Source organism: Excalfactoria chinensis, chromosome 3 (assembly GCF_039878825.1).
Source record: "Excalfactoria chinensis isolate bCotChi1 chromosome 3, bCotChi1.hap2, whole genome shotgun sequence".
In the NCBI taxonomy this organism is placed as follows: Eukaryota; Metazoa; Chordata; class Aves; order Galliformes; family Phasianidae; genus Excalfactoria; species Excalfactoria chinensis.
Window position 1 is genome coordinate 86,525,919 of NC_092827.1, and position 25,722 is coordinate 86,551,640.

The 25,722-nt window shown below is 44.7% G+C and overlaps 1 protein-coding gene across 4 annotated transcripts in view; it reads right to left on the bottom strand.

Annotated features, from left to right (window-relative positions):
• Positions 1 to 18,288, bottom strand: part of ESRRG (estrogen related receptor gamma) — a 378,604-nt gene extending 360,316 nt beyond the window's left edge. Inside the window, exon 1 of one of the 4 annotated variants that reach the window (XM_072333662.1) lies at positions 17,922 to 18,288. In XM_072333662.1, the coding sequence (XP_072189763.1) occupies positions 17,922 to 17,923 (2 nt within the window). In that variant the 5' untranslated portion in view covers positions 17,924 to 18,288. Of the gene's footprint in view, positions 1 to 398; positions 474 to 17,024; positions 17,073 to 17,921 lie in introns of those variants that run through there. The other 3 variants (XM_072333663.1, XM_072333661.1, XM_072333664.1) reach the window with 3 other exon arrangements.
• Positions 18,289 to 25,722: the final 7,434 nt, after the last annotated feature.

Below are 25,722 nucleotides of genomic sequence, written 5' to 3' on the forward strand. Positions count from 1 at the left end.
GGCGCGGCCCCGGCGGGCGCGGGGGCGGCGGAAGGAGGGCGACGGCGGCGCCGGACCCGCGGCCCCGGACCCGGCGGCAGCCCCGGGCCACCCTGCCGCCTTGGTAGCGCCGGTCCGCACTCGGCCTGACCCGGGACGTCACGCCGCCTGTCTGTTTTCTCAATGATAACTTGGCAGCGGCAGGGGGAAGCGGCCGGGTTATGTATTTTATTTTATTTTTCTTTCCCCTGGGCTCGGTACCGGGTACGTGCGCCTTTCTCTGCATGCGTTTTTAAGCGAAACGAAGGGAGGAAAAAAAGCCGAAACAGGAAATCCGGCGCGCGGCGGGGGCTGCCGGCCGCGATGGTGGCGGGCGCGGGGGAGCAGGCATGCGTTCATCTTTTTGTCTTTCATTTTACCTTCAGGTTGACGCTGGGCGCCGGGCGAGCCGCTCTGGTCACCGCCGGGTCCCACCTGGAGGAGGGAAGCACACGCCAAAAGGAAAAGAAAAAAGAAAAAAAAAAAAAAAAGAAAAAAGAAAAAAAAAAAGGAAAAAAAAAAATCACGGAAACGGCCGGGGGGGGGGAGGGGGATGGGGGTGCCACCCGGATGCGGCGGATGGGACAGCGCAGCCCGCGCAGAGCGGGGCCCCGCCATGTCCCTGCAGGGAATGGGACTGACGGAAAAGGCACCCCGAGTCGTGAGGGAACGCAGGCCCGTGTGGGCTGCTCGGGGGCCACCAGGCTGTTGTGTGGAGGCTGGTGGGTGCTGGGCCAGGCTGGGTGGTGGGTGACCTGCATGTGGTGACAAGGCCTGCCGTCACCAGGTCAACCTGTGTGACTGGGTGTTGCTGTGAGCAGGGCTAGAGGTTGGCACTAGGCTTAGCTTGCTTTCCTTAGGGTTTGTGCTCTTAAAAGGAAGACCATAGAATCATTGAGATTGGGAAAGACCGCTAAGATCATCTAGACCATGCCCGCTAACCCATGTCCTTCAGCATAAGTATACATGGTCACAGGGACCTTTTAGTTGTGTGCGTTTCTTCCTGCACAAAGTTATTTCCAGTGCTAGGCCTTGCTTTCAGGTATTCATTGTGGCACAGACCGCTGTGCCCTTTCAGCCAAAGATAGGTCATTGCAAGCATACACTTAATATCCCAAACTGCCAACTCACCACAGCACCTGCACACTGACCAAAGTGCTCAGTAAGGCCCAATGTCAAGTGGCCCCATCCCACACTGCGTTTTCTATTGCCTATTCTGACAACAGCTCGCCACGTATGTGTAGCTAGTGCGACAATGGAGCAGCTGAAAAGCTGAAGCAGCACAGGGCTGAAACTAAATTATTGTTGCAGCTTCAATTAGCATTAATACTTTCATTTTCTTCATTTAAATACAACAAAAGAGAAGATTGTCTTTGCTTAATATTGTTACTAATCAGGTTTTGCTCTTCCAGTTTTTTAAGAAGGTGAAGCCACGGAGAATTTAGCATGTACCTTTGCTGCTGTCAGATTTGGTACTCTGGAACAGTGCCTTATTTTAAGTGGAAAAAGTCTTTGCTCTTTAACTGGGGGGGGGGGGGGGGGAGGATAAGTCCTCAGAATACAGTGAAGTCCAAGCACTATTTTAAGGAGAATGAAATTGAAAAAGTACTTTTTATTTTTAAGACAAGCTATTCGAGCTGCTTTCTGTCTTGTCTATAAAGACAAATTTGCATAGCGTTTCTGTTTCAGAATTGTTTTGAGTGGCATCTGGACTAAGGTTTTATTTGTCTTAAGCATATGGTCTCAACAGAGCTCTGGAGAGTGCAGGGTACGTTACTGATACATAGGTCTTGGTAGACTTAAAAAGCACTTTGTGCAGCTTGATTGTTGTCTGTATTTTGCCATTTATTTTTCAGTGAGGCTCTTCTGATTGATGTGGGGAGTTTCTTTAAAGAGATTGAAGTTATGGCATAGCTACCCAAGATGCTCTGCGCAGTTGTTCCATACCTCTCCTAAGAGGGAGATTTTAGTTGCGATTGTTATGCTTTTAAAAGGGAATTAGTTAATCAAATTGCTGGTTTTGGAATGCATTGAAAGGAATATTGAAATGCATTAACTTCATTAAAAGAAGTGAGCAGATAGGCAACAAAACAAGTATTAGTCAAATAAGCATGAACTTGCCTATGGAGCCAAATTGAGCCCTAGTGAAATCAACACAGTTGTGCTTGTCTACAGCATATTTAATTTGGCCTATGCAGCTGCAGAGCCAACTCTTCATTTGGTTGTCAAAGGTGTGTATATTAAAAACGTATGAGCCATGCGTCTCCTTCGTGTGATTAACCTCTGAAGTTAAATGCCCAGCTTTCTACTTAGTTCAGCTGCACAGTCCTATCACATATGCAATATTTGCTGTGTGTATGCACCGAGGTGCAGGGAGATGTTCCCATTCCAGCATTAGCATGGGGATGTGAGCTATGTCTGACACAAGGGCATGATGAGGTGTGTTGCAGCAGAGGTTGCTCACAAGCAGAAGGGTTCCTGTGTGTAGGCCCCAGCTAATGGGCTGCTCTGAGATCTTTGCCACCATCTTTCATTACTGCTGTTACTCACACCAGCGAGAGTAAAGGAAAGGCTGGTACGTGTATAATCACATGTTCATTTGCTATGTAGATCCATCTTAAGAGCCTCTCACCCCAGGAAAATTCTGCTGGAATGAGGTAGTGGATGGATGTGAAACAGAACCGTGTGCAGGTGGCTTGTTCATTCTGGAATGACGGAGCTTCTTCCTGGTTTCACTTAATCCACTTTTAAAGTGGATTAGGAGAATTCAAAAAAGTGAACTCTTACACTGGCATGATATTTGTGTACATATGGTTTTGGTTAAGTGTAATTACTGCAGTGTAGCTAATAAGTGTTTCGGAATAATTTTGTGTGTAGACAAGTCCAAAATCGCACACCTGAAAACAACACACTGTACGCAGTCATTCTGTATAACGTAAGGCTAATTTAGCCCAACATTTGACCTACTTCTTTCCTTGTGAGGCATATTTAATTCATTACAGGTTTTTCTTTCTTAGCAGAAACCATACAACAGCCATGTGCTTGTGATCAATTCAAGGACAGTGCTTCCATGTGCACTCCACAAGATAAATAAACAATTTACACAACGTATACTCTGAGTACATTCTCAGCCGTGTTGAAGCAGACAGTTGTCTCTCTACTGCAGAAAATATCAGGTTCTAAATTGTAAATATTTTGAGTAGGCTGTTAACAAAAGGAAAACAAAAGCCAAAGGTCTATGTCTTCTTGAACACCTGTGATCTGCTTGTCCATTGACTACATAGTGCTCAAAGCAGCAGTGTCTGTATGAAGCACTCGCTATAATTCAACAGCACTAGTTCCTGTATGAGGAACCTCTCAGATTAGCACAGGATGGCTTGCAAAACAATGGGGTTTCCAGGAGGTACCTTAGGAACAGGGAGTTAGTTCATTTGCTTACAGAGACCTGAACCAGGAGAAGCCTACTGCAGTCTCAGGCAGTTACTCTGCTCTGAATGGATGCAGGAGCGCTCAGAATCAGCTGTGTTGTATCACTGCTGGTTCATAAGAGAGTTACTGAAATGATAGTAAGAAAGGAATTTATTTATTTATTTCAGTTTTGTGCCAAGCAGAAAGATCTTCAAACATTATTCTGTCTCATTCTGTGCCACACACCTCCCTGCAAAGAGAGGTGACTCTGACCTGAATTAAGACTCCTAAACTTTAAACTCAAAAAAGCAAAGAAGGGGGGTGAAGGGGAGGGGAATAACAACAACAACAACAAAGATGTAAGCTCAGGTAGCAAAACACATTTTGAAGAGAAACATAAATATAAAACTAGATGGTACAAATTGCTGAACCTTTAAACGCTGGCATGGGAAAAGCCAGTAAAAGCTGTGAAGATATGAAGAAAAAACCCTACTTTTTGTGAAAGGCGGAGAGGTACCTAAGGATCTTCCTGCGTGTGGATGAAGTCACCCTGCTAAGTCATGTATCAGCAATCATGCTGCAAAAACAGTTGTCATTCTTAAGCTACAGTTGTGATGATGAGCATGGCTTTACTCTGCTGTGCTGGGTCTTGGCTGAAGGATACGGGGAATGGATTTCACGTATGTCTCCTTCATGCTAAACCTGTTTATTTCAGTACAAAGCTTTCTGATAAGAAAGTAAGCATTGAATGAAGAAGATAAAAACATAGATAAATGTGATAAAAAAAAAACAAGCTCTTGAATCCTGTTGTGGTGTAACATCAGCCATGGGCCTAGTCTTGATAGTAAGGCTGAAAGTAGACTGAGATTGGAGGCAAGGAGGGCTTGGGGACCATGCAGGAGCATGTCTAAAATCATTATCGTGTCAACAGCTGGGTTAGATTGCTTTACACTGCTGCCACTAGGAGCTCTCTGAAAGCAGGAGCCACCTGTAGTGAGAGGGTGTCCAGGATCTGCCCGCTCCTGCTGGGACAGGGGACTGCTGACCCAGCGAGAAACAGGTCTGTGAAATGGAGAGGTCTTGGAGACAGCAACAGAACAGAAAGAAGAGGAAACCTCAGCACATGGCCAGTGCAGAGAAATGAAGGATCCTCTCTGGAAATTGGTTAGTGGCGCTGATGTTTAATATTTGTCATAACAACCACTGACTGTTTTGTTTTTTGTTCTAACAATGTGAATTATGCATTAAACATTAATACAAGCAAGTGTACTTTCCTTTTGATCTTCAAGCATAATCATTTCTAATGAGAGTTTATACAGAAGCATTGAAACAAATCCCTGAGTCATGTGAATTTACATTAGTTTTACTCTGTGTGAAAGATATCCCACATGGGTTACTCATGTCTGTTAAATATAACACACTTACAAATCAGAAAAAAGGGGAAAAAAAGAACTTGCATTTGGCTTAACAGAAGTACCAGTGTAGACATTTGGTTCACACACTAGCAATAATGCAGTACTGAAAAGTGAATGTATCAGAGATTGGAATCAGGATGAGGTTCCCACCTAATTAACGTCAGATCCAAGTCCTTACAGAAAAAAAAAAAAGCTCACCTGATTTCTGCAGCCTTGCTTCTAACAAGACCTGGGTCAAGTATTGGAGGAGTTTGAACTAACTGCACAAGAAGGTGGCAAAGCAGTCAGGCTTTGGCTTGCTTGATGTAGATAAAATCTGCCCAGGTACCATCTGCAAGCACCAATACTACATATATGCAGCAGACAAATTCTATGATGCTCAGTGGCACCTTCCTTGATGCCCTTGACAGACAAGCTGCAGTGCAGGGATGACTCCATCTGAACCAAGGCCAGAACCATGTCTCATTTCTGCTCTTTTAAACAGTATCAAACTGCATTTAGTGAAAGCACAAACTGCATAACTGCTAAATCAGTTATTTAAAGTAAAAATGGAGTTTGAGCCCTTCCACATGCAGTATGTGCAAAGTACATACAAGATAGTAAGGGTGGAACAGTCTGTAATGAGCCTGATCCCTCTGTATGTGAGGGCTCATTACAAGATTTCTAAAATGCCTCTCCAGAACAGATCTTGAAGGCAAAGGCTGCAGAGCAAGAATGGCTGCCAAGAAGGTATTATGTTTAATGGCAGATAGGCTCTATCTGTGATCCAGAACACTCCTCAGGAATTCTCAAAAGCCCATTAACGTATTTTATTCTTAACATATGAGTGCTACAGAAAGACAGGAAGCCAGAGACCCAGGATTACCCCATGTAATACAGTGTTCTTGCAGGAGGCTGTAGTCGTGCTTCCTGCTGCTTCTCTGACCTGAATAAGCTTAAAAGCTAATGGTGGAGTTTTGAAAGGAACAGCAGAAGATGCCTATGTGAGAAACAGTTTACAGACTGGAAGAAGAGGGAACATGAAACCCTTCATCCCTGAATTTGATTTCTCTAACTGCTATTTTTTTATAGGAAGACAGAGGAACTGATACCACTGCATCTGAGAAGAAGGCATCTGTGACACTTGATTATGGAAACCCAACACTGTATGAACTAAATCTTCCTTGAGATTACAGGGCTTCATATATGGGAGGCACCTGGTATGTCAAGTTGGAAGATGAATAAGTCAATACTGGATCTTTAATAATTTTCACCCAAAGGACCCCAGCTCTATTTATATTTTGCTAGCAGCCCATTTTCAGAACACAACCTTAAAAGTTCAGCATGTTCTCTGGCTTTTCACTATGCCCAAGTACCTCCCCAGGCATGCACAAAAAGCCTTGCTTTCAATGATGTGGGTAGAAAATGGTATACGCAATGCATAGGGAGGCCTTTCTCAGCGTGGTTCAGCATTACAAAGCCTGTCAGACCACAGGCTCCTGGGATGCCCTCACAGCCCTGGAATGCTAGCTGGAAGTGTTCCCCTGTAATTTAGCTCATTTGGAACATTAAAGATGCTCATTTCTAGGGACGTAAGTGAAATGCGCTGATACTGAACCCATCCTTTGTTTTACACCTGCAGGCCTCTAGCAGCCAGCATAGAGGCTATTGGGAAGGAGAGGATACCAGTTTTAATTTAGTTGTTTATGACAGAAAATGGTGAAAGAAGTGGGAAAAGATCATATTCTGCGCACTAATGCACTTATTTACATTTAACTGCCTAACCTCAGTCAGAACCATAAATTCTATTACTGACTACAGCTGAAGAAAGCTGACAGAGCTCTACTGACATCAGTGGAAGCATAGCAGCTTACACCAAATAGGAACCCTGTTTGCAACTTTTAGTGAATAAAAAAAGAGAGGGGGGAGTTGTGAAGAGAGAGAAGATGCATTTTCTTTTTTCCCCATGAAATAGTGGCCATAAAGCAAAAAGCAATAAAATAAAATGTAATAAAGATTTACATGGTAGCCAAGACAGAAGCAGAGAATCAGAACAAACATGTAAACCTTAGCAGTGAAGTTCTACACTCATGTTACTGCATATTTCAGCATCGGAGCCACAGCAATTACCACTTAACTTCAGGACAGGAAGGTGAGCTCATTTTCTTGCCTCTGTACTTTTGGACCCCATTAGGGCTGCAACCTTCCCATCACCGTCATAGCTCACCTCCTGGTAACACTCCAGGGAGAGGGGCAGAAGCAACACAATAGGTGATTTTCCATGGGCGGATGTGTACATGTGAAGGGAAACAATCAAATTTTAATGACAATTTGGAGGTTCTTGAAGCTAATTTCTGGGCAGTGCAGAAATTACTGCCAGGAGCCACATGCTCCCTTCTCCTGCTGATGTAAGCAGGAATCACGGCTGTCCAAATTTTGTAGAAATAAGTCCAAAACAATCGGGTCACGCCATAAAAGGCACAGTGAGAGTCCAACTGAGCTGCCCCATTGCCAACGCAGAGCAATTCCTACAAAACTGCAAATGAGTGCACCAGATTAATGCTACCAGAGCCCTGTTCTCATTAGGTACTGATAGCAGAGTAGCACTGTTCAGGGTAAGAAGCTAATTTGGTTAGGTGCTGTACAAAGCATTTAACCAGATGAAGTTCCTGCATCTAAAGCCCTATGAGAAACCTTGCTGAGGGAGTGCAGCAAAGGGGATATCCTGGGGAGAAAAAGCAGCAATGATAGTAACAAAGGCAGCTACAGAGGGTTTTCCTCCACCCAGCCTGATGATAACTGCCAAGGAGATAAGCAGTTTATTTCCTTTCTAGCTATGATACTACATTGCATTACTGAAACACAGTTCATTAATAGCTTACAAATGAGGTTTATAAAGCTTTAGAAACCTTGTTGTATCTAAGACAGCATGTACTGCTTAAACCCCCTAAAATATATGAAAGCCAATAGGGTTTATTTAGATCTTTGTTTTTGCAGATACCTCCTTGTAGGCGATTAAATTCAAAAAGAATTAATTTTTCAAAATAGCATTAGTCATTTAAGTTGCTCTTCAGTCAGGTGGCAGAGTTGCAACCACTTCTACCAAAACAAGGGGACTCACTGAAGAGAACTGTCTTTTCACTGTTGAGCTAGACAATCACAACATCCAACAGGCCAGAAAAAGTGTCAGTCCTTCCCCATTCACCCCTCTGCTCACATTACAGCTCCAGCCATAAAAAAGGAGTAAGAAAGACAAGTCTAAAGGGCAGATGTGCCTACCTGGCACTGCCTAAACACTGGGAAAGGCACAAGCTTTGAGACTGGCTTATGCAAGGCAAAGCACAGAGCAACTTCCTTTGGGAACTTCCTTGCGGACACCTCTGTATCACCAGCTGCCTTCCGTGGATGAGAGCCTACTGCAGCACTTTGGTGAGGCAAATTGAACAAACTGTTCACTTTCAGCTCTGTGGGTTGTCTGTTAATGCTCACGTACCCAGCACGTTGCATAAAACATAATTATTGGGCACACTTTTGAAGTTCCTTTGGACTTAAACACCTTCCCATTTTCATTTAGAAGAAACCTCAGGAAGTCTGATGTTAGTGACTCCAATATCACAGCAGCTTTTTCTCAGTGACTTCTCTGTATAAGTGACTGAAAATTTTGCTCTTTGTTTTCTCTATTCAGCCATTTTATAATGTTTGTATGGCTCTTCTTTTTGCACCATATGATTGTATACTATAGTACAACTCATCACATTAGAGCAATTTTACTACTATGGAGACAGCACCATAGTATTTTGCAACCAAAACTCTGTAAAAAATAAAAATAAAAAAATATTGCTGCTAGCTTGTGAACACCTAATCCAGCTCCTTCTGGAGCCATATTGAGAACTTCACTGATCTATCTGAAGCCTCTTTTGTAAGAATAATGACTCTTAAAAAGAGATTGGTGTTTCAATTGTATCAGTTTCCAATAGTTAGACAACCATTGTTCTGTATTCCTACCTTCACTGGTAGGGTATCACATTCCTGCATAATCACCTCTATATGCCACCCAGAGCAGCATCCAGAAGCTTGTTGTTTCTCCTATTCCACTTGTACACATTGCTTCTTGAGTCAGCGTTTTAGGTGCAAGCCCAACAAAAGTGACCCTTCACTATTTTTCCATTGCATTTCAGTTTTTCCTCTCAGCTGCACACTGCTGCGGAGAACAGACAACATCAGATGTTGGTTTTGCTCCCCATGGCCTCAGTACAACGAACTGCTATGCCAGAGGAATTCCTAACGATTTAGGTATTTCTGCTGTTATGCACACACATACAAGAGATAGTATTCAAGGAATTATTTGGGTACAGGGAAGGCAAGTGAGTCTTCTCACTCTCATACAGGTATGAGCTTTATAGGCATTTAATAAACAAAATGCTGCTACTAAGCAAAGGAGGGTCACAAGACTCTCGAGGAAACAGCTGGAACCAGGTTTTAGCAAGTTGTGAAGGTATCATAAGATGTTTGTCCTTGATGAGACCATGTATATGTAGCAGTTCTATGACACCTGCTTTGTAGTCTCACATCAATCACTCACATATCTTTGGGATCTTGGGCTCTTCTCCCTCTGTCCCTCATTTCACACGTGTGAAAATACAGATGAAATTTGCTCTTTAAATGTCAGTATTATAATCACTCACAGGTGTTCCATGTCTGTTTCATCAAAACATTTTAAACCATAATGCCAAAATAAGCCATTCATAAGAATTCATCATAGCTGCAGTAGATCCAGAGTGCAGAGCACAAAGCTTTGTGCCCTGAGCAAAAATAAAAGCTACAAAAAACAAGATTTAAAGATTTAATCTATTGTATGTTTTTCTCTAAAAGAATTCTAATTAATTGAGGACAATTTATTTGCTAGAGAACAGATGTATGAACCAAGAAATAATTCAGTCAGCAATTGGCTGTGGTCATTGTCACTTACACAGGAATATGACTGGCGATCCTTCCCTACAGAAACCAAGTTGTACTTGAGAAAAGAGGGATGCTACCATCTCAGTAATTTCTTCATTCTACCAAGACAGACAAATTAGGACCCATAGAGTCCCTCTCTTACATGGCACTTCCTTTAAAGTAAAATTGTCACTCTGAGTAACTTTTTCCCTAGCTGTGAGACATTCCTATGTCATTTATTCCTTTAGATAGATGTTATTTCAGACTAGGAATATTAAAAACAAAACAAAACAAAAACAGCAAAAACAGTTTGCCCTCTGAGTTGAATATCATCCAAGTTAGAAATACAAGCTCCATTTGCTTCACATTTTCCCTGAATACACCACCAGAAACAATACTGTATGTACACGCGTAGCTGCAAAATATTTTCATTTCCACATGTCAGTGGTGACCATCACTGGATTACACTATTTTTTGCTGTCTGTAAAATATTTTATCCTCCTACTATTTCTTAACACTTTCTAGTGATGAAAAGGCATCGCACATAGCTCTGAATGCCTTGCAAACACTGAGGAGTCATTACACAGAATGCTACTGAAGTACATGCCACTTTCAGCATTTTTCAAATTGACAAGTTGAATAGAACAGTGCTAAGAAGAAAATTCTTCAGGAAACATCCATACGTTGAATAGTAACAAGTTTTCCTAATTCCTAATTCAAAATTCTGCTCTATTTTCATTCCTTGTGTAGAGATTTGTATCTTTTTTTCTATTATATTTTAAGCAAATTTTAGATGCCTCTCTCTTTTCTTGAATACAGAAATACAAAAGTTAAAAATTCTAATAATCGTATAATTTGTTCAGGAAACAGACTGATAAATAAATGCAAGAAAGTTCCTGGTTCCGTTTTGTTTTCCTCTACTCAAACATTTTTCTAACTGAAAGAAAGTGTGCAACTTCCCCATCCATTCTATCATTCATCATGAATGGGAGTTAAACATTGTGACGTTTCATTGGTAACTTCCCCCTAAACACACCGATATAACGTGCTGCATTTGACACTGGTTAAAAAAATAATAGTTAAGAAATTATTGTCATCCTCTACTTGCATGTAGACTTGAAACAATTAAGCACCAAACACCAAATATCCCACTTGTGAACATGACAGTGATTTCCACAGCAGCAGGAAGAAAGGAGGACAAAGGGTGATGGAAAGCCTCTAACTACAAGATGTCAATAGTAAAAGCACTAAATAGAAATACATGAAAAATAAAGGCCTGTAACCATAAATTCCTACAGAGAGGTGGTGTTATTTTTACATATTTCTGGATAAGAATTCTGTGCATTTCTGCAGTCCAAATAGTAAGAGGAAGCTATTCAAAGTCACGAGAGTTTTCACATCAACTGCAGTGGAAACAGAAATGAGCCTTTAACCTTAATCAGTTACTTAAAGTGAACTTACAGTGAGTTATCTCTGTGCTCAAAGACAAAGCCATTATTTGTACATAACTGATGTTCATGCTGAAAAAACATGCACAGGCATATTACTATTCTTGCAAGTATTTTGAGAGAAGGAATTTGTGCTTGTTATTTCTGTGCTACATCTTAAGGTCTTGGTTTACTAAGTACATATCTTTGTGCTTTGAATGAGACTTTTTTTTTTTTTTTTAATGTAAATATGGTGAAATCATTTCAAATTATTCCTATTCTAATTATTAAAAACCAGACACATTTTGAAACATTAAGTTCTTAGATAGAAATACATCACTATCACCAGTATTTGTCACAAATGTGTCTAATAGAGTGAGTTGAGCTGCTAAGCATTCTTCTATACCTGCGTGATGAAAAGCGCTCCAGATCTATGCATACATTAAATAACAGGAAAAATACACATATATTCTAAATTGGTAATTATCCAGCTATTGAATTTTAGGCAATGTCTACTCTTATTTACCACGGCTACTAGCAATCTTACACATGCAGTAAGCATTGAAGGCCCCTGTAATAGTTGAAAACTTGAGATCTGCATTAATCTGTAGCCTCAGCAAAAACAAACAAACAACAATAAAAAAAATTAAAAAGCTATTTAAAAGGAAACAAACTTTTAATTTTGGAAAAAGAGATAAATTAATAAAAGAGAAGAAAATATTAAAGTTGCAAACTTCCACTCTCAAAATAACTCATATAATTTAAATGCTCTCCTTTCTGTTAAGTACTAATTTTCTGCAGGGATGTCCATGGGACTGCTGCTCTGTGTTTGGATAAAGTTAGCATGCCATCATTTGCTAAATGCCTGTGACATGTTGTTTTACCTTTCTTGTCAACTTAGGGCTCTTCCATTTAAGAACTGTTTAAATAAACCAGTATACATTCACACCTACACCTAGAAGTAACTGCCTTAAAAGAGTGTTTATTTTACACTTCCTCCTTATTCTTGTTTTCTGCCATATGCTGTTTCCTCAGTGCTGTTCTGATATCATATACAATAACAGGTGCGAGTGAAGTAAAAAGGAAAGCAATGTACTTTCCCCCTCATTTGTCTCAAGTATTTATTGACAGACAAAGGTGATAAAAATCGTGAGGGAAATGGTCTAGCCTGACATCTCTTTTAAAGAACTCAGCAGTGTACTGAACAACCACAACTCAGTAGCTTGGTCTCCTGCTCTGAAGAAGCAAGACAAACAAAATCCCAAAGTATCTTTATATATGTAGGTTTTCCTTCCTTATGTTTGGGAAGTTATATGTGATGGCAGAGTTCCCAAGAGATTCAGTGGAGTAATGCTGCTTTTTTAATACACATTAGTTGACTTCATCTATTAAAGTGCATGTATATCAGTAAAAAAGTGTTAAACAAAAAAAAAAGTGAAAGTTAATCAACACAGAATAAATGTGTTCATTATTACCACCCTTTCTTCAGTGGATTCTTCTAAGTCAAAAGAATGAATATTTTTCTCACACTGCAGAACCCCTTTATTCAAACAACAGCCCAAGATCAGCAGTGCCCTCCTAATCTTCCTCACTAGCAGAAGGCAGAAGCAAGTGCTATTGATTAAACACAGCGTTCTGTAAGATGCAGTTCTTCCATCCAAATCTGTATTCTCTCCCTTAGACGTGTTGTTCTGTTTAGTTCTGAACAAAATTACAGATGTACCTTTGTTAACTCCTGTTCATTTCCAGAAACTGATTCTCTCGGTAATGTTAGCTATTAGTGATTATAGTATTGCTCAAGGCAGATTCCTTGTTGTAAATGGCACTGAACGCTTTACCTGGATATTGCAACAACACATTATGAGCATTGGGATATAAACAGAATAATGAGTAATGTGGCCAGCCTCTGAATTTAAGCAATAAACTAGCCGACTTCTGTGTGAAGACACACTCAGCTAGAAAATTGAGCTATCATCAAAGCATCTGATATGATGTCTGCGTCTTTTCTACTTTGCTAGTGACTGATCGTTATATTCAACTGTGAACCATGGCCCGAAATGAGAAAGGTCAGAGTTTTCAAGGACGGCTTCTGGATTCAAGTTTCCAGCTTGAAATACCTATAGGCAGATTTCCCAGGTGCAGGGTTGCCTGACGTTTTGCTGGAACCATATTCCCTTAGCACCAGGAAAAAACAACGCTGGAAAAATCCGCACACTACCTCAGATAAAAAGCCATTTCATTAAAGAATTGATCCCGAGGTTTAACATCTGTCAGAAGGATGGTATGATCCCTACTAGCATATGCATGTTAGAAAATCCAGATCTAAAATATTTATTTAGACTACTCAGCCTTTTCTCACCTCATTTCTCAACATGTTTTGTCTGCTGTTACAAAAAAAAATATATATATAAATCCACATAAATGTTGGAGATTTGGCTCATTACCATAAACAGTTTGGGCCTTTTTATTCAATACAGGAACACTATGGAAATGCTCTCTTACAAAAACAAGGTTTTGTCTGATCTCTATGTATATAAAAATAGAAAATATACGCTATGCTGGTATAAACATTTATGGGCTTCTCCTGATTACAAAAGAAAATATAAGAATTACACTCAAGTATCTTTCGATGAATTCCAGAGTTTTACATTCATCCATTATGTCACTGGCTACAAAAAGAGGAGCACAGCAGCACTGTCAGAGAAGTCTGCCACTGAGTTCAGGGCACAAACCTGCCACTGCCAGCAACCTGTTGTGACCTAGTCCAGCACACCATCTGAAAACTTCATTTCATGTCTGCTTTTCTAGAAACAAATGCACCCAAATGAATAGTCCCGCTGCTTTCACATAACAGGAGCAAGGCGTGGGTAATCCATATTTGCAAAGTTATGGACGATTTCTTAAGAAAGGGAAAATAAGTGTAGTTCTCAATCATTGCACCGCTATTGGTAAAGATGGGATAACGCATGCCATTCTGTACTAAATGAAGAGTTGTTCCTATTCCTTTTATTGCCAGCACCAAGTGATACTATATGATCTCCCAGTAGCAACGCTAAGACTGTCCTTTTTGCTGCTCCGTGAGGTTATTTCATCTGCTCTGAAGCTAAGTGCCAACTTGTTTAACTTGTGACATTTTGCTACAGTCCCGTCGAGCAAACAGGAAGAACGCTGAAAAGACGGCGATTAGGCCGAATGCCTCCCGGCTTGCGCAACTCAAACAAACGAATACACGTCCTGCAAAATCCATCGTTCAGAAATCCGTCATCCCTGTGACCTCCCGCCTCATCTCATTACAGCGCGTCTGCCGACTGTCTTTGCCCTTTCGTGCCAGAAAGGGCAGAGCGGACAGGCGCCCGCCGCAAGGCCGGCAGCTCCCCGCGGTGCAGAAGGGGGTGCCCGGACCCGAGCGGGGCGCAGCACCCCATGGAGCCTCCGCGGTTCCTCCCTCCCCGGCATCGCTGCCGGCGCGGCCCGCTCCCAGCGCCGCACGCCGATCCCGCGGCCAAGTGACACAAAGAGACGCGGTTCATGGACGGGCTGAACGCCGGGAGGGAGCCCTGCCTGCTCTCGGAGCTCCGACAATTTAATTCCGGGGATTTCAGTAACTTTCACCCGCGCCTCCCGTCCTCTCAGAAACTTCGTACGAAGCCGAGAAGCGGGAGAACAAAGGGTCAAAGAACAAAGAGCCCAGCCGGGAGGGGAAGGGCTGACCCCTCCTCACCTGCCTCCACCGCGGGGCATACGTCAGGTGCCCCTGACCAGGTCGTGAACCCCCTCCGCAGCATGCGTGGGCTCGCTCGGGGTCTGCTTCGGGCCCGACCAGCTCTGCTCTCGGAAAATAACTCGGCCAGAGCTGTTCGTGCTCCCCTAAAACGCTGGAGGCCCCAGCACCGGCTGAGCACCGCGGAGAGAAGCGATCGGGAAGACAAGGAAAAACGTCCCCACTGCCCTACTGCAGGTGTCCCGCCCGCCCCAGCGCTGCTTTAAACTCTCGCTGAAGCGTCGCCAAGCGCCGTTTGTTGGCTGCCCCTCTCTCACCTTCACACCTACACCGAAAGCCATCCCTCCCGCGGAACTCCCACCCTGCTCAAATCCCCCTGAAAGCGGCAGATATCCTGTTACCTGTTGCTACGAGGTTCCTGCCTTTTCACCAGGGTGTTTTAATCCTTATTTTTTTTCCACCGTGACCTGCTCTCCACGTTGCTGTTGGAGAGATACTTCAACCAGGCGACGGGGCACGGCACGGCACAGTTCTGTCGGGCAGCCGGGATAGGAGGGGAGCTACAGACCTTTACGGGACAGCATTTCCAAGTACTTTATAAGGTTGTTTTTCTTTCTCACGTAAGCTAGAGGTGAGCTAACGGAGCCTCTCTTTCGTGAAGGAGAAATTAATCTAGTCTTTAATCAGGGAAAAGCAGATAAGAACCGCCAGGGATGTGGATATCGGGATGTGACAGCGGGTGGGCTCTCACGGAGCCCCACGACCCGCAGAGGAAGAGCCGACGTGCCCCTCTCCTGACCTCTCACCGTGAGAGAAAGGCGCTGCGTGGGGAACGAGCCCGAGCTGAAAGCCTGGGGGTCGCCACCTGAGAGCACGAGGGGACGGGAGCAGGACTCGTGGCTGCCCGTGCCCTCGGTCAGCTGCAGCCAATTACTTCGCTTTCATGTGAAAAGTTTCGCGTACGGCTGCATGTGAGGAAACGCGAGAAGCTGACGAGCCTTTGTTATGATTTAATCAAAGAAATTAAAGAGGGAAGGGTTGGGATACGCCCAGTTTGGGACTTCAAAAAAATAAAAATTAAAAAAATAATAAAAGAAAGGCATTAGTTTTTTCAGGACGCCCTGTCCAACCCTTCTCCCGATGCGCAAGGCAGCGCCGGGCTCGCCGAGCCCATTCATCTCGTCGCTGCCGGGGGTTTGGGGTTTCTCTTTTCCCCTTAATGGAGTTTCTTTCAAGAAGCGAATGCAATTTCGGGGGGAAAGGGTGAGTAGGTGCCAAAAGAAGCTGGGGGTGGGGCGGATTTTGGTGTTTCGAGCAATTTAGCAGTTGTGCTCGCAGCAGACATGTAGGTGGGTACTTGAAAACCTCTTCCACCGGGGTGTCCTATTTTAGCAATTCTAATTAACACAAGGTTTAAAAGATGCAAAGGAAGAGCGAGCTCCTCGCCTTATTTCCAATGGGCGTGGGGGATACCGTCAGGTACAAAGTGCTCCTAGCTTGTTCTAACGTGCACCTTTGTTTAAAAGAGAGGGGGAAAAAAAAGTAGTAATAAAAAAAATCAAGCTCTTCCTCTGATTTCAACTAATGTATTTTAAACTGGATTTCTTTCCTCTGCTTTGTGTGATTTGATACCTACCGCGTAGCCCTGGCCCACTTTCAGCCCTGCGGGTGCGCTCTATTACGTGCGCGGCTGAAAGAGAAGGGAGAAGACGCTCCTGTGTTCTGTACCTGCGCTTAGGAGCTGAATTGCGAGCAAACCCGGGCTCAGCAGAGCGCGGATCCTCTTCCTCTCCCCGCAGCCGTGGCTGTGCGAGTTCAGCCCGGCCCCTCGGATCAATCCCTCAGCCGTTTCCTGATGCTCCTTTACGCGGCTCCTTATTGAAAAGGAGACTTTACCGCCACCTATAAATAGCCCCGAAGCGGAGGCACTTTCCCTGCGAGCCGTTCTCCCCACGGCAGCGCTCTCTACCCGCAGCGCCGTGCGGGAGCTGCCTGTACGGTCCCTCCGCAGCCTTTGGGGCGAGCGGCCGGCTCCGGGTTTCTACACCCAGACCACGCCGGGAGCCTTGAACTTTGTTCCCAGGCACGTGAGGGAGAGGAGCAAACACCGACACTCACCGCGCTCTTTGGATTCTCAGGAGCAACTCCGTCTCTCCCTCTTCTTTGTGTATGAATGAGCGGAGGTTACAGCCCGGGCACGCTGTATAATGCCCCGGATAACCCCGGCCCTGTTAATTTAATGCTACGCTAACCCAACGGCGTGCCATTGGAGCCCTGCGAGGGAGCCGGCAGTACCGCGCCTCCCCGCGCACAGCCGTTCTAAGAGTCACCGTCCCTCCTATAGGGCGCGGGGGTTTTGTCCCCGCTCGAACCGACCGGGCGCTGCTCGTGGGATGAGCGCAGGGAGAGGGGAAGGAGAATCGTTTCCTGCGCGCAGCACTCGCTCGAGACGCGCAGACAGAGCGCAGCCATCAGCCCCACGTCCTTGTAGCCCGCTCTTTTTCTCTCTCTCTCTTTTTTTTTCTTGTTCTCTCTCTTTTAATTCCCCCAGATGGATTTTGACGAATACAGATCGTTACCCGCGCGGATACCACGGGAATTGTCTGGGGGGCTGAGCTGAGCGCTCCGGGAAGGAGGAGGGAGGGCTCTGAGCCGCGCTCTCTCCCCATCCCCAGCTCCCTGCCGGCTCGGGGGACAGCGCGACCGCCTCACCCCCCTCCTCCTCCTCCGCTCCTTCCTTCCTCTGCCAGAGAGCATTTCTTCCCCGCGCTCGCCCACGTTTCATTCCTACTCGCAGAGAGGAAGGAGCCGTGTGAACTCCAACTAAGAAGGAAAAAAAAAGAAAAAAAAAGAAAAAAAAAAAGAAAAAAAAAAAAAGGTGGGAGGGAGACGAGACGGGAATAAAAAAAATAATAAAGAAGGGGAGGGAGGAAGAAAAAAAAAAAGAAAGACAGAAAGTGTCTGTGCGTGATCGCTGCCCATCTGTGCGAAAGGTGCTGGCTGCGCGGTACTTACATGGCTGTGCGGAGCGGCTCGCGGCAATTAATGAGTCTCGCAGCTGGAGCTCCTCTCGGCCCGTTCTGGTGGAGCGCTCTCCGCTGCCTTTCTCGTACGCACAACCCCGAGCAGATGCTCCAGGACCGGCCGCTCTGCAAAGGGAACAACGCGGGAGGGTTTGTATCGCTCCACGTTCGGGTGTGTAGCCTATAAATAGCGAACTTTTTGATGGAATCAGCGAACAAATGAGAGGAGAAGGCGTAATTTTGCGCAGGGAGCCCCCCTTTCTCTTTGCGAGATTAAACCCCCCCAGGCAGCGGCCAGAGCGAAAGTTGTGGGTGTGCAGAGAGGATTCTGAGTTCACTGCGGTGCTGCGCTACATTTTTGTTTGTTTGTTTATTTGGGAGCTCTGCTTTTTGTTTTCCCCCCACAGCCCATACGTTACACCCTCCCTCCTTCAAACCGGGGGCAGGAACTGACCCGGATTAACGCCGACTTTAACTCTCAACTGGAAATACGGCGGTTTTTTTGGGGGGGTCCCTTCTTTTTAATTATTATTATTTTAATATTTTATTTTTTGGAGGACGAGGAGGGGGGCCCACATTATGCCGGATGGACGTGGATGAGGCGGGCAGGTGGCTTTCTTGATTTGGAAAGCGAGAGGGGGAATGAGAAAAACCAAACCAGACTGGAGTTATTTGAGGGGTATTTCGGGAGGGAGGGAAAGAAAAAGGGGTAAAGTGTTTGTCTGCAGCTTTGGGTAATACCCCGAAAGCGCTTTGCTTGGGGTTCCCCTGAACCGGCGCAGAGTCGCACTGTGGGGTAGGAGCGGGGGCTGTGCTCCTTCGGCCGAGATCAGCGGCACGGGGGAGGGGGGGGGGGGAGCGGCCTTGCCGGGGCAGCAGTCGGACAGTGTCCCTCGGGGCAGGCTGCGCTCAGCCCTCTCCCCGTATTTTGGCTGAGTATCGGCAGTTTTGGGTCTCCCCTCCCGCTGACCGCTCCCTGCCTACGGAGGGTTTGCGTGTCAGGCGACAGAGATCCAACCGCGGCACCGAGGTTTTCTTCCCTGCCCGCCCTGACCTGCCGTCCTGCCCCGGAGAGCACAGCCGTGTGCATCCCGCAGCTCCGGGACGCGCCGCGCTCCCCTCTCCCGGCATCTGCGAGCGGAGCGGCCGCGGGGCGGTGCCACGGACGGCCCGGCCCGGCCCCGAGCTTCCCGCTACCCGTCCCGGGGGCTGCCGCAGCCCGAGCCCCGCTGCCCCGCGCTCCCCTCTGCCCGACGCCCTGCTCTGTCCGCACACGTTTCCAATCTCATGGCTCATAAACTATTAGCGAGGAGATTTCATTATTCACCTTCTGTATCCTACAAAGGCGAAAAGAAAGAAATCACAAAGAAAATCCCACTCCGAGCAGCGTTGAGCTGTAATGGGAGAGAGCTGCACGGGGCCCCGGCGCTTTGCAGTGGGTGCTCCCGAGGAAAGGGTGAATCCTGGGGATGGCACTCGGGGTTTGCTGTCTTTTTTTTCCTCTTTTTTACCCCGCTTTTTTAATAGGCTGTGCAAAAGTTTGGACCACGAGGTAATTATAAAAACCAATATCGCGAATTTTAGAGAGACCCACTTTGCAATTTTACACCGAGGAACGAGGTATTCCAGCAAAGTCTCGGGTCATCGCCGACAATGGAGAGATGTTCTCTCACTGTTTAATATACATGGAGTGGGAAATGGGGGGAAGGCACCACCAGCACCTGTAGTGCCGAAGGAAGAAAAAAATAAATCAAATTACTGCATCACATTTTGGGGCTATTTTGCAGGACGCTTCAAAAGGAAGCCCGCGCTTGATTGTATCTCTAATGATTTTATTGTGTAGCTGCTAGTTAACAGTAAGGAGCAAAAAGGGCTTTCTACAGAGTCTGTGCATTCTGAAACCTTCAAAAAGAGAAAGGAAAAAATTCCTTATATGTTGATGGCACATCGGGGATTGCAGTTGACCAACCCGGACCAACTTTTAATTAACACATTGACCTGCTGGAGAAGTAAACTCCCTGGAAAAAAAAGCTATATATACACCAAGAGCTTTTCACTTGCTGTGGGATCAGCTTGATTGCCTGCCTCAGCCCTCTCCCCCCCTCCCTCCGCCCTCTCGTTCTGAAGGGACATTGCCTCTGAAAGGGGTGCATGGCAGTGCCCAAAGAGCCCGGAGCTGCTCAGCAGAGCGCAGAGATTCGGGTGCTCAGGGGTGGGTTTCACACCACACATTGTGCCTGGGGCTGAGAGCGGCCCCACGCGTGTGTTGCTGCCATAGAGCCCCCCTGGGTGAAGCACAAAGAGAGGTCAGCGGCCTGAAACGCAGCTCCTTCCCTCTCTATCCTGTCTCGCTAATCCTTTATATCTGTATTTGGATTCTTTTATTTTTTTTCTTCCTTCCCTCCCTCCCCCTGCCCCCTCCCCGTATTCCAGCATGGATTTCAGGCAGGTTAGATGCATGACACCCCCCCAGCCCTCAAGCAGAGAGACCAGAGTATGTTACTGTGGAGTTAAAGTGTAACTTCTTGACAGGTAATAATTAAAAAGCTTCTTTCTAAATCTCTTTCCCCTCTACTGAAACACCAAGGCTTGCTTTTGCAATAGATCACATTGATCGTATTCTCTGCACCAAGCTGCCGCCAGCCCCCAGCCCAGCTGCTCTCCCTCCGCACTCACCAGCACCTTCCCCTCCTTCATCTGGATGGCTGCTCCAGGGCCGCCTCTGGGACCTGCCAATGAGGATAACCTAAGAGCCAAAGGGGACCAACTACCTCTCACACAGCCGGGTTGTGACTGTACCTCTGTTTTTTGCCCTACGTTCACATTGTGGGGGAAGAAAAGATACGCAGGAAACCAATTCACTGCCATTCATTAGGAAGGTTATCTGCCAAGAGGCCTCCAACTCTTCCCAGGGGCAGTGCTATCCAAAGCAAACCTTCAGCCTCTTCCTAGCAGCCGTGTTGAAAGTTTTAGGTGCTCTGAGTTACATGAGGTCATAAATTAATCTGCCAGAGAAGTGCAGCATGCACCTGATATCAAGGGAGGGTCAGGAGCCGGCCAGTTCCAGCTGGCCCCGTGTGTGATTTACTCCAGGCTTTAAAGATGTATGCTGTGGTGTTTTGATAAGAATAAAGGAGTCAGCAGTTTGATTTGGCATTTTTTTTTTACACTTCTTTCTGAAGAGGGCTGCAGCTTAAGCTACGGAATTTGTTATTGCACTCGGGGTGCTTTTTAGCAGAGGCGCTCAGTATGCATGGGTCTATCTCATCCCTTTGCTGTTACACTTAACCATGTTTCTGCCTCTCTGGAGTGAGTCAGAAAATGGCACGCACTTCTCGGCAGCTCTACTCTTCCAGGCCCGCAGCATCTCCTGGAGCACTCAGAAAGACCACAGCCCAGTGTGCTGATGAGCTTCTCTGCCTCAGCAATGTCCCACCACTGCAACACAACTCTGATCTCCTGTCACAAGTTCTTGCCCCATAGGTCACCCTTTCCCCCCAGCATCATTCCAGTACATAACTACTTTCATGTTGTCCTGTACAGGTGCACTCACATATTCTGCAGGGCAGAGTGTGGGAAGGTGGCCTGTTCTTAGCTGAAGTCATTTGCTTCCTGCAGGTCCCATCATACCCACTGTGCCCTCACCCAAAGCCCCCAGACTTCCAGTCATAGCCTTCAATCAGAGAATACTGGAGGTATGATCCCATTCTGACATGGAGAGACCACCAGAAATACCCCAGAGCAAGGAGTGATGCATCAGGAGCATTCTGTAAAAGTGACAGCAGTGGGTGCCAGAAAGGGGGACTCAGAATCACACGAGGAGTTTGGGATTATATCCCTGTTTTTTTTTCTCCTTTCTTCCTATTTTAGTTTCTCTGCCTGTAAAACAGGAAAATAATAACCTGTGACCCTACAGGTTTTCCATGAGGCAATTGCTGTCTGAAAAAAATAATTCAGAAACCCTCCGAGAACACAATTGGTGACAGTGTTCTGAGGTGGATGCGCTGCCATTGCTGTGTTGTGCTTGGCTAACGTTTCCCAGCACAGACCATGTTTTCTGTTGCATGTAGCTTTAGAAAAAACATCATCACTTCGACTGAAAACTGATATGCTGACTGTCTGTACCAGGATGATTATTTTGAAAATACCTGCCAAAACAATTTGTCCATTTCCAAGAACAAGGTTATGGAAAAATAAACAGTTTTGCTCATACTAAAAAAATGGAAACTTTTTCCTTTGAAATGCTCTGCTGCCCTCAGGCTTTGAAGCACAGACTCAAAATGTGACCTCTTTCATTCAAAATGTGCCTTTCTTTTCTCTGAAAATTTACACAAATCTGGCTAACTTGTAAATATTAGGTTTTTTGGTTTTTGTTTTTTTTTTTTTCTTTCTAGATTGAGCACATCCTCAGTAATGGTTTCTTTTATTCTAATAGGAAAAAAAGAAAAAGAAAGAAGGATCATTAAAGATTGGTCTTGACTGAGAACAGCAGCTTAAGGATACTGTGGTAAAACTAGATTTCCACTTTAATCCCCACCTCCAAATTTTCCCAGTGAGCCCAAGCCTTGGCACAGGATCTGAGAGGTAGGAATCCTATCTCTTCTAAGCTCCAAACGATTTGAAGGTTGTATCAAGAGGAAAGGTCTCTGCCTGAATACGACAGGGAGAAAATTCCACCCTGTGACAGAGAAGGCAACAGAGGCAGCCAAGCAGCCCGCAGAGAAAAACTGGGACTGGCATTTGGATCAGGAGCCTGGGACTGATTAGGTAAGGAGAAACAGAGGTGGTGTGGAAAAAGCAGAGAGAAAGTGCTCAGCAGAGGAGCCTGGAGGGGAGAAAAGGGGCTGGAAGGACAAGGATAACAAAACCGTCTAATACTGTCAGCCAAGAGCAAGGATACATAATTGCAGAATGTCCAGAATAGCTGGACTGAATTTCACATGAAACACAGTAAAAATAGTGCAAGTCAAGATGTTTTATTTCTGTATTGTTAACTGATATACTTCAGCTCCTCTGTATATTAATGTTTATTTTGAATAGAATTCGTTTTCTGATGCTAGAAAATAAAGAATTTAATGACCTTCAAGATAAGTATTTCTGAGCAGATGCAGAACACTTTTAAATGATTTGTGCGTGTGTGTGACATCAAGGTAAGGAAATGTGCTACGCAGTTGGTGCTAGCTGTAATATCAGGTACTCAGATGTTAGGGCAACATCTACACCGAGGGTGTCAGAGTTCCTCAGTTCTGCCTCCCTACATTGAGATACACGACCACACAGAGTTCATTCCACCAATTCCCCAAACCACAAATGAAGCCTTGCAATGTACGCGTCCTCTGTGGGCAGGGCACAAGTTCCTAGTTTTTATTCACTGTATTTCCAATTTGTCACAGGACTGGGTACTGTTCATAGACAAGGCAGACAATTACGGGGAGAGAAAGCAGGGCCTTATGGCAATGTGACAGCTGAATTTTGCTTGGAGAATCTGAATCCATTCCCCTTTCACCTCAGTGCTTCTATAATGTGAAGAAAGTCATCACAAGATGTAATAATTAGCTGAGATTTTTGTGTTATGAGAGCCCACCATGAAATTCTGGAGTTGAATCTGCTGAAGCAAATTCCTAGGGCAAAATCCACGGGACTGTACATCGACAATGCCAAGGGATGCAGAATGTCAAACAGGCTGAATAAAACAAGTAATCAGCATCTCTAATTGGATACTCAAAATTAGTGGGCACTTCTGACTTTAATCTCATTTAGTTGGAGCACAGATTTCTTAACAAGGATAAGACTATCTCATTGCTTCAATTTTTTTGTTGTAAAGGATGTTTGCCAAACACCCAGACACTATACATCTTGTGGCTGGGAGAGGATCAGCAGAAAAATAACAGTGTTAGGTTCAAACTGGGGTTTATGTGCCCCAAACAAAACCTACAGAGTCCCATACAGGTAAAACTCAGACGTGGAAACTCACTCCTGCTAGCCCTATTCCACGCACTACCCTTATTGTCAAAGTGGTGCTGACAAAATTATCGAGCAAAAAAGTCCCACCACTCTTTCAAATAATATTCCTGTATGTTGTACATGAATGGATGAAACAAAGCAGGTTTTTTAAAGTTATTTTTTAAAAAAGGGAGGAAGTGAGGAAGGAAAAAGGAGAGGAACAAGTGCATCATGTCAGAGAACACAGAAAGCATCAGTTTTGGACATTCAGCCTAGCAACTTGTTTTTGATATACTGATTTATTTTAACATCCTTGCAGTAGCTTCAGAACAAATGTATTGCCTATGACAAATACTTGAATTTTGAGGAAAACCATATTTCCCAGAAAATTCTTGATTGTCTCCAGGTCTGTGAAGGTTCCATTAAGAGCTCCAGGATAACACATCTCTGCAAGGGACTGTCACTGAGTGGTGTGATCAGCTCTCATTCTGTCACTTCCTACTGCTTCCTGCTGGTTTTAAATGTTTATAGACTTCATAATTTCCTTTTAATTTGAGTGTGTGTATGTGTAAATTACTATATGACTATGCAAGATTTATCTTCTACCTAATTTATTGCTGTTCCATTTTTTTCCAATAAAGCATAGGTTTTTACATTCATTCTCTGATTTTTCATCCCATAGAATCACAGAATATCCTGAATTGGAAGGGGCCCACTAGGATCATTGTGTCCAACTCATGGCTACATACAGCACCAGCCAAAATCCAAACCCTATGTCTGAGACCATCATCCAAAAGCTCCTCAGACTCCATCAGATCATGACCATGTCCACTTCACTCTGGGGTAGAACCATTCCCTAACCCCCACCTGGCCCTTACCAACACAGCTCCATGCTGTTCCCTTGGGCCCTGTTGCCAGATAGCTGAGGTCAGCACTATCTCTCCACTCCCTGTGAGGAGCTGTAGGCTACCACGAGGCCTCCCCCAAGTCTGCTCTTTTCCAGGTTGAAGTGAATTCTGTGATGATTTCTGCTGCTTAGAACTAAATACAAACATTAACATCAAAGCCTCAAAAACCCCCAGTTTGATACTTAGACTTTACATCTCTTGCAGCTTAAGCTGTCTAAAAAGCACGAAAACACGGCACTGAAGAAAAATGTAAGGCATAAAAAAATAAGTCACAACACTGACTTGCTAGTGGTAAACATCAATAAAATTACTACAGATGAAATAATAATAAATCCAAGTAGAGGTTACACTGCACCTTACAATTCAAAGACAGACAAAACAAGCAAGGTTGAAATATCCTTCATGTTAGTGGTAGAGCACCACAAATTCAGGGGTGTTAGTGATATCTCAATCACTTTAACAAGTGTTTTTTTTCCTTAGTTTTAGAGTTGAGTGCTTCTGAATAGTAGCAGGTTGATAATTTTAAGACAGTGTTTCAGCTCAGTTGCTGATCAGGTGCAACACAAATAACATTTCTGTCTTACCCAAGCTAAGCATCATAGCAAAAGGGCTGCTAGAGAGTCCAAGCAACCTTCATCTTTTTTTGCTCAGGTAGCACATATTTAGTTGCTTGCTTTTTAATTGTTTATATATTATTTATTTTAGCACCAACAGCTATCTGTAGGGAACTGGAATAAAGTCTTCAAAAGTTTTCAGGCTGGTAGAAGAACCATTAACCTTTAACAACCCAGACTGCCCTACAGTGAGCTGGATTTGCAAAAACAATGGGCAAAAAAAGGACTTGAACATTTAAAGTTCTGTATTCTGTATTAGAGAGAAGTTCCAGAATCACTCTCCTTTGTAGTGTAAAGATAGTAGCATGATCACCAGGCATGTGGTCCT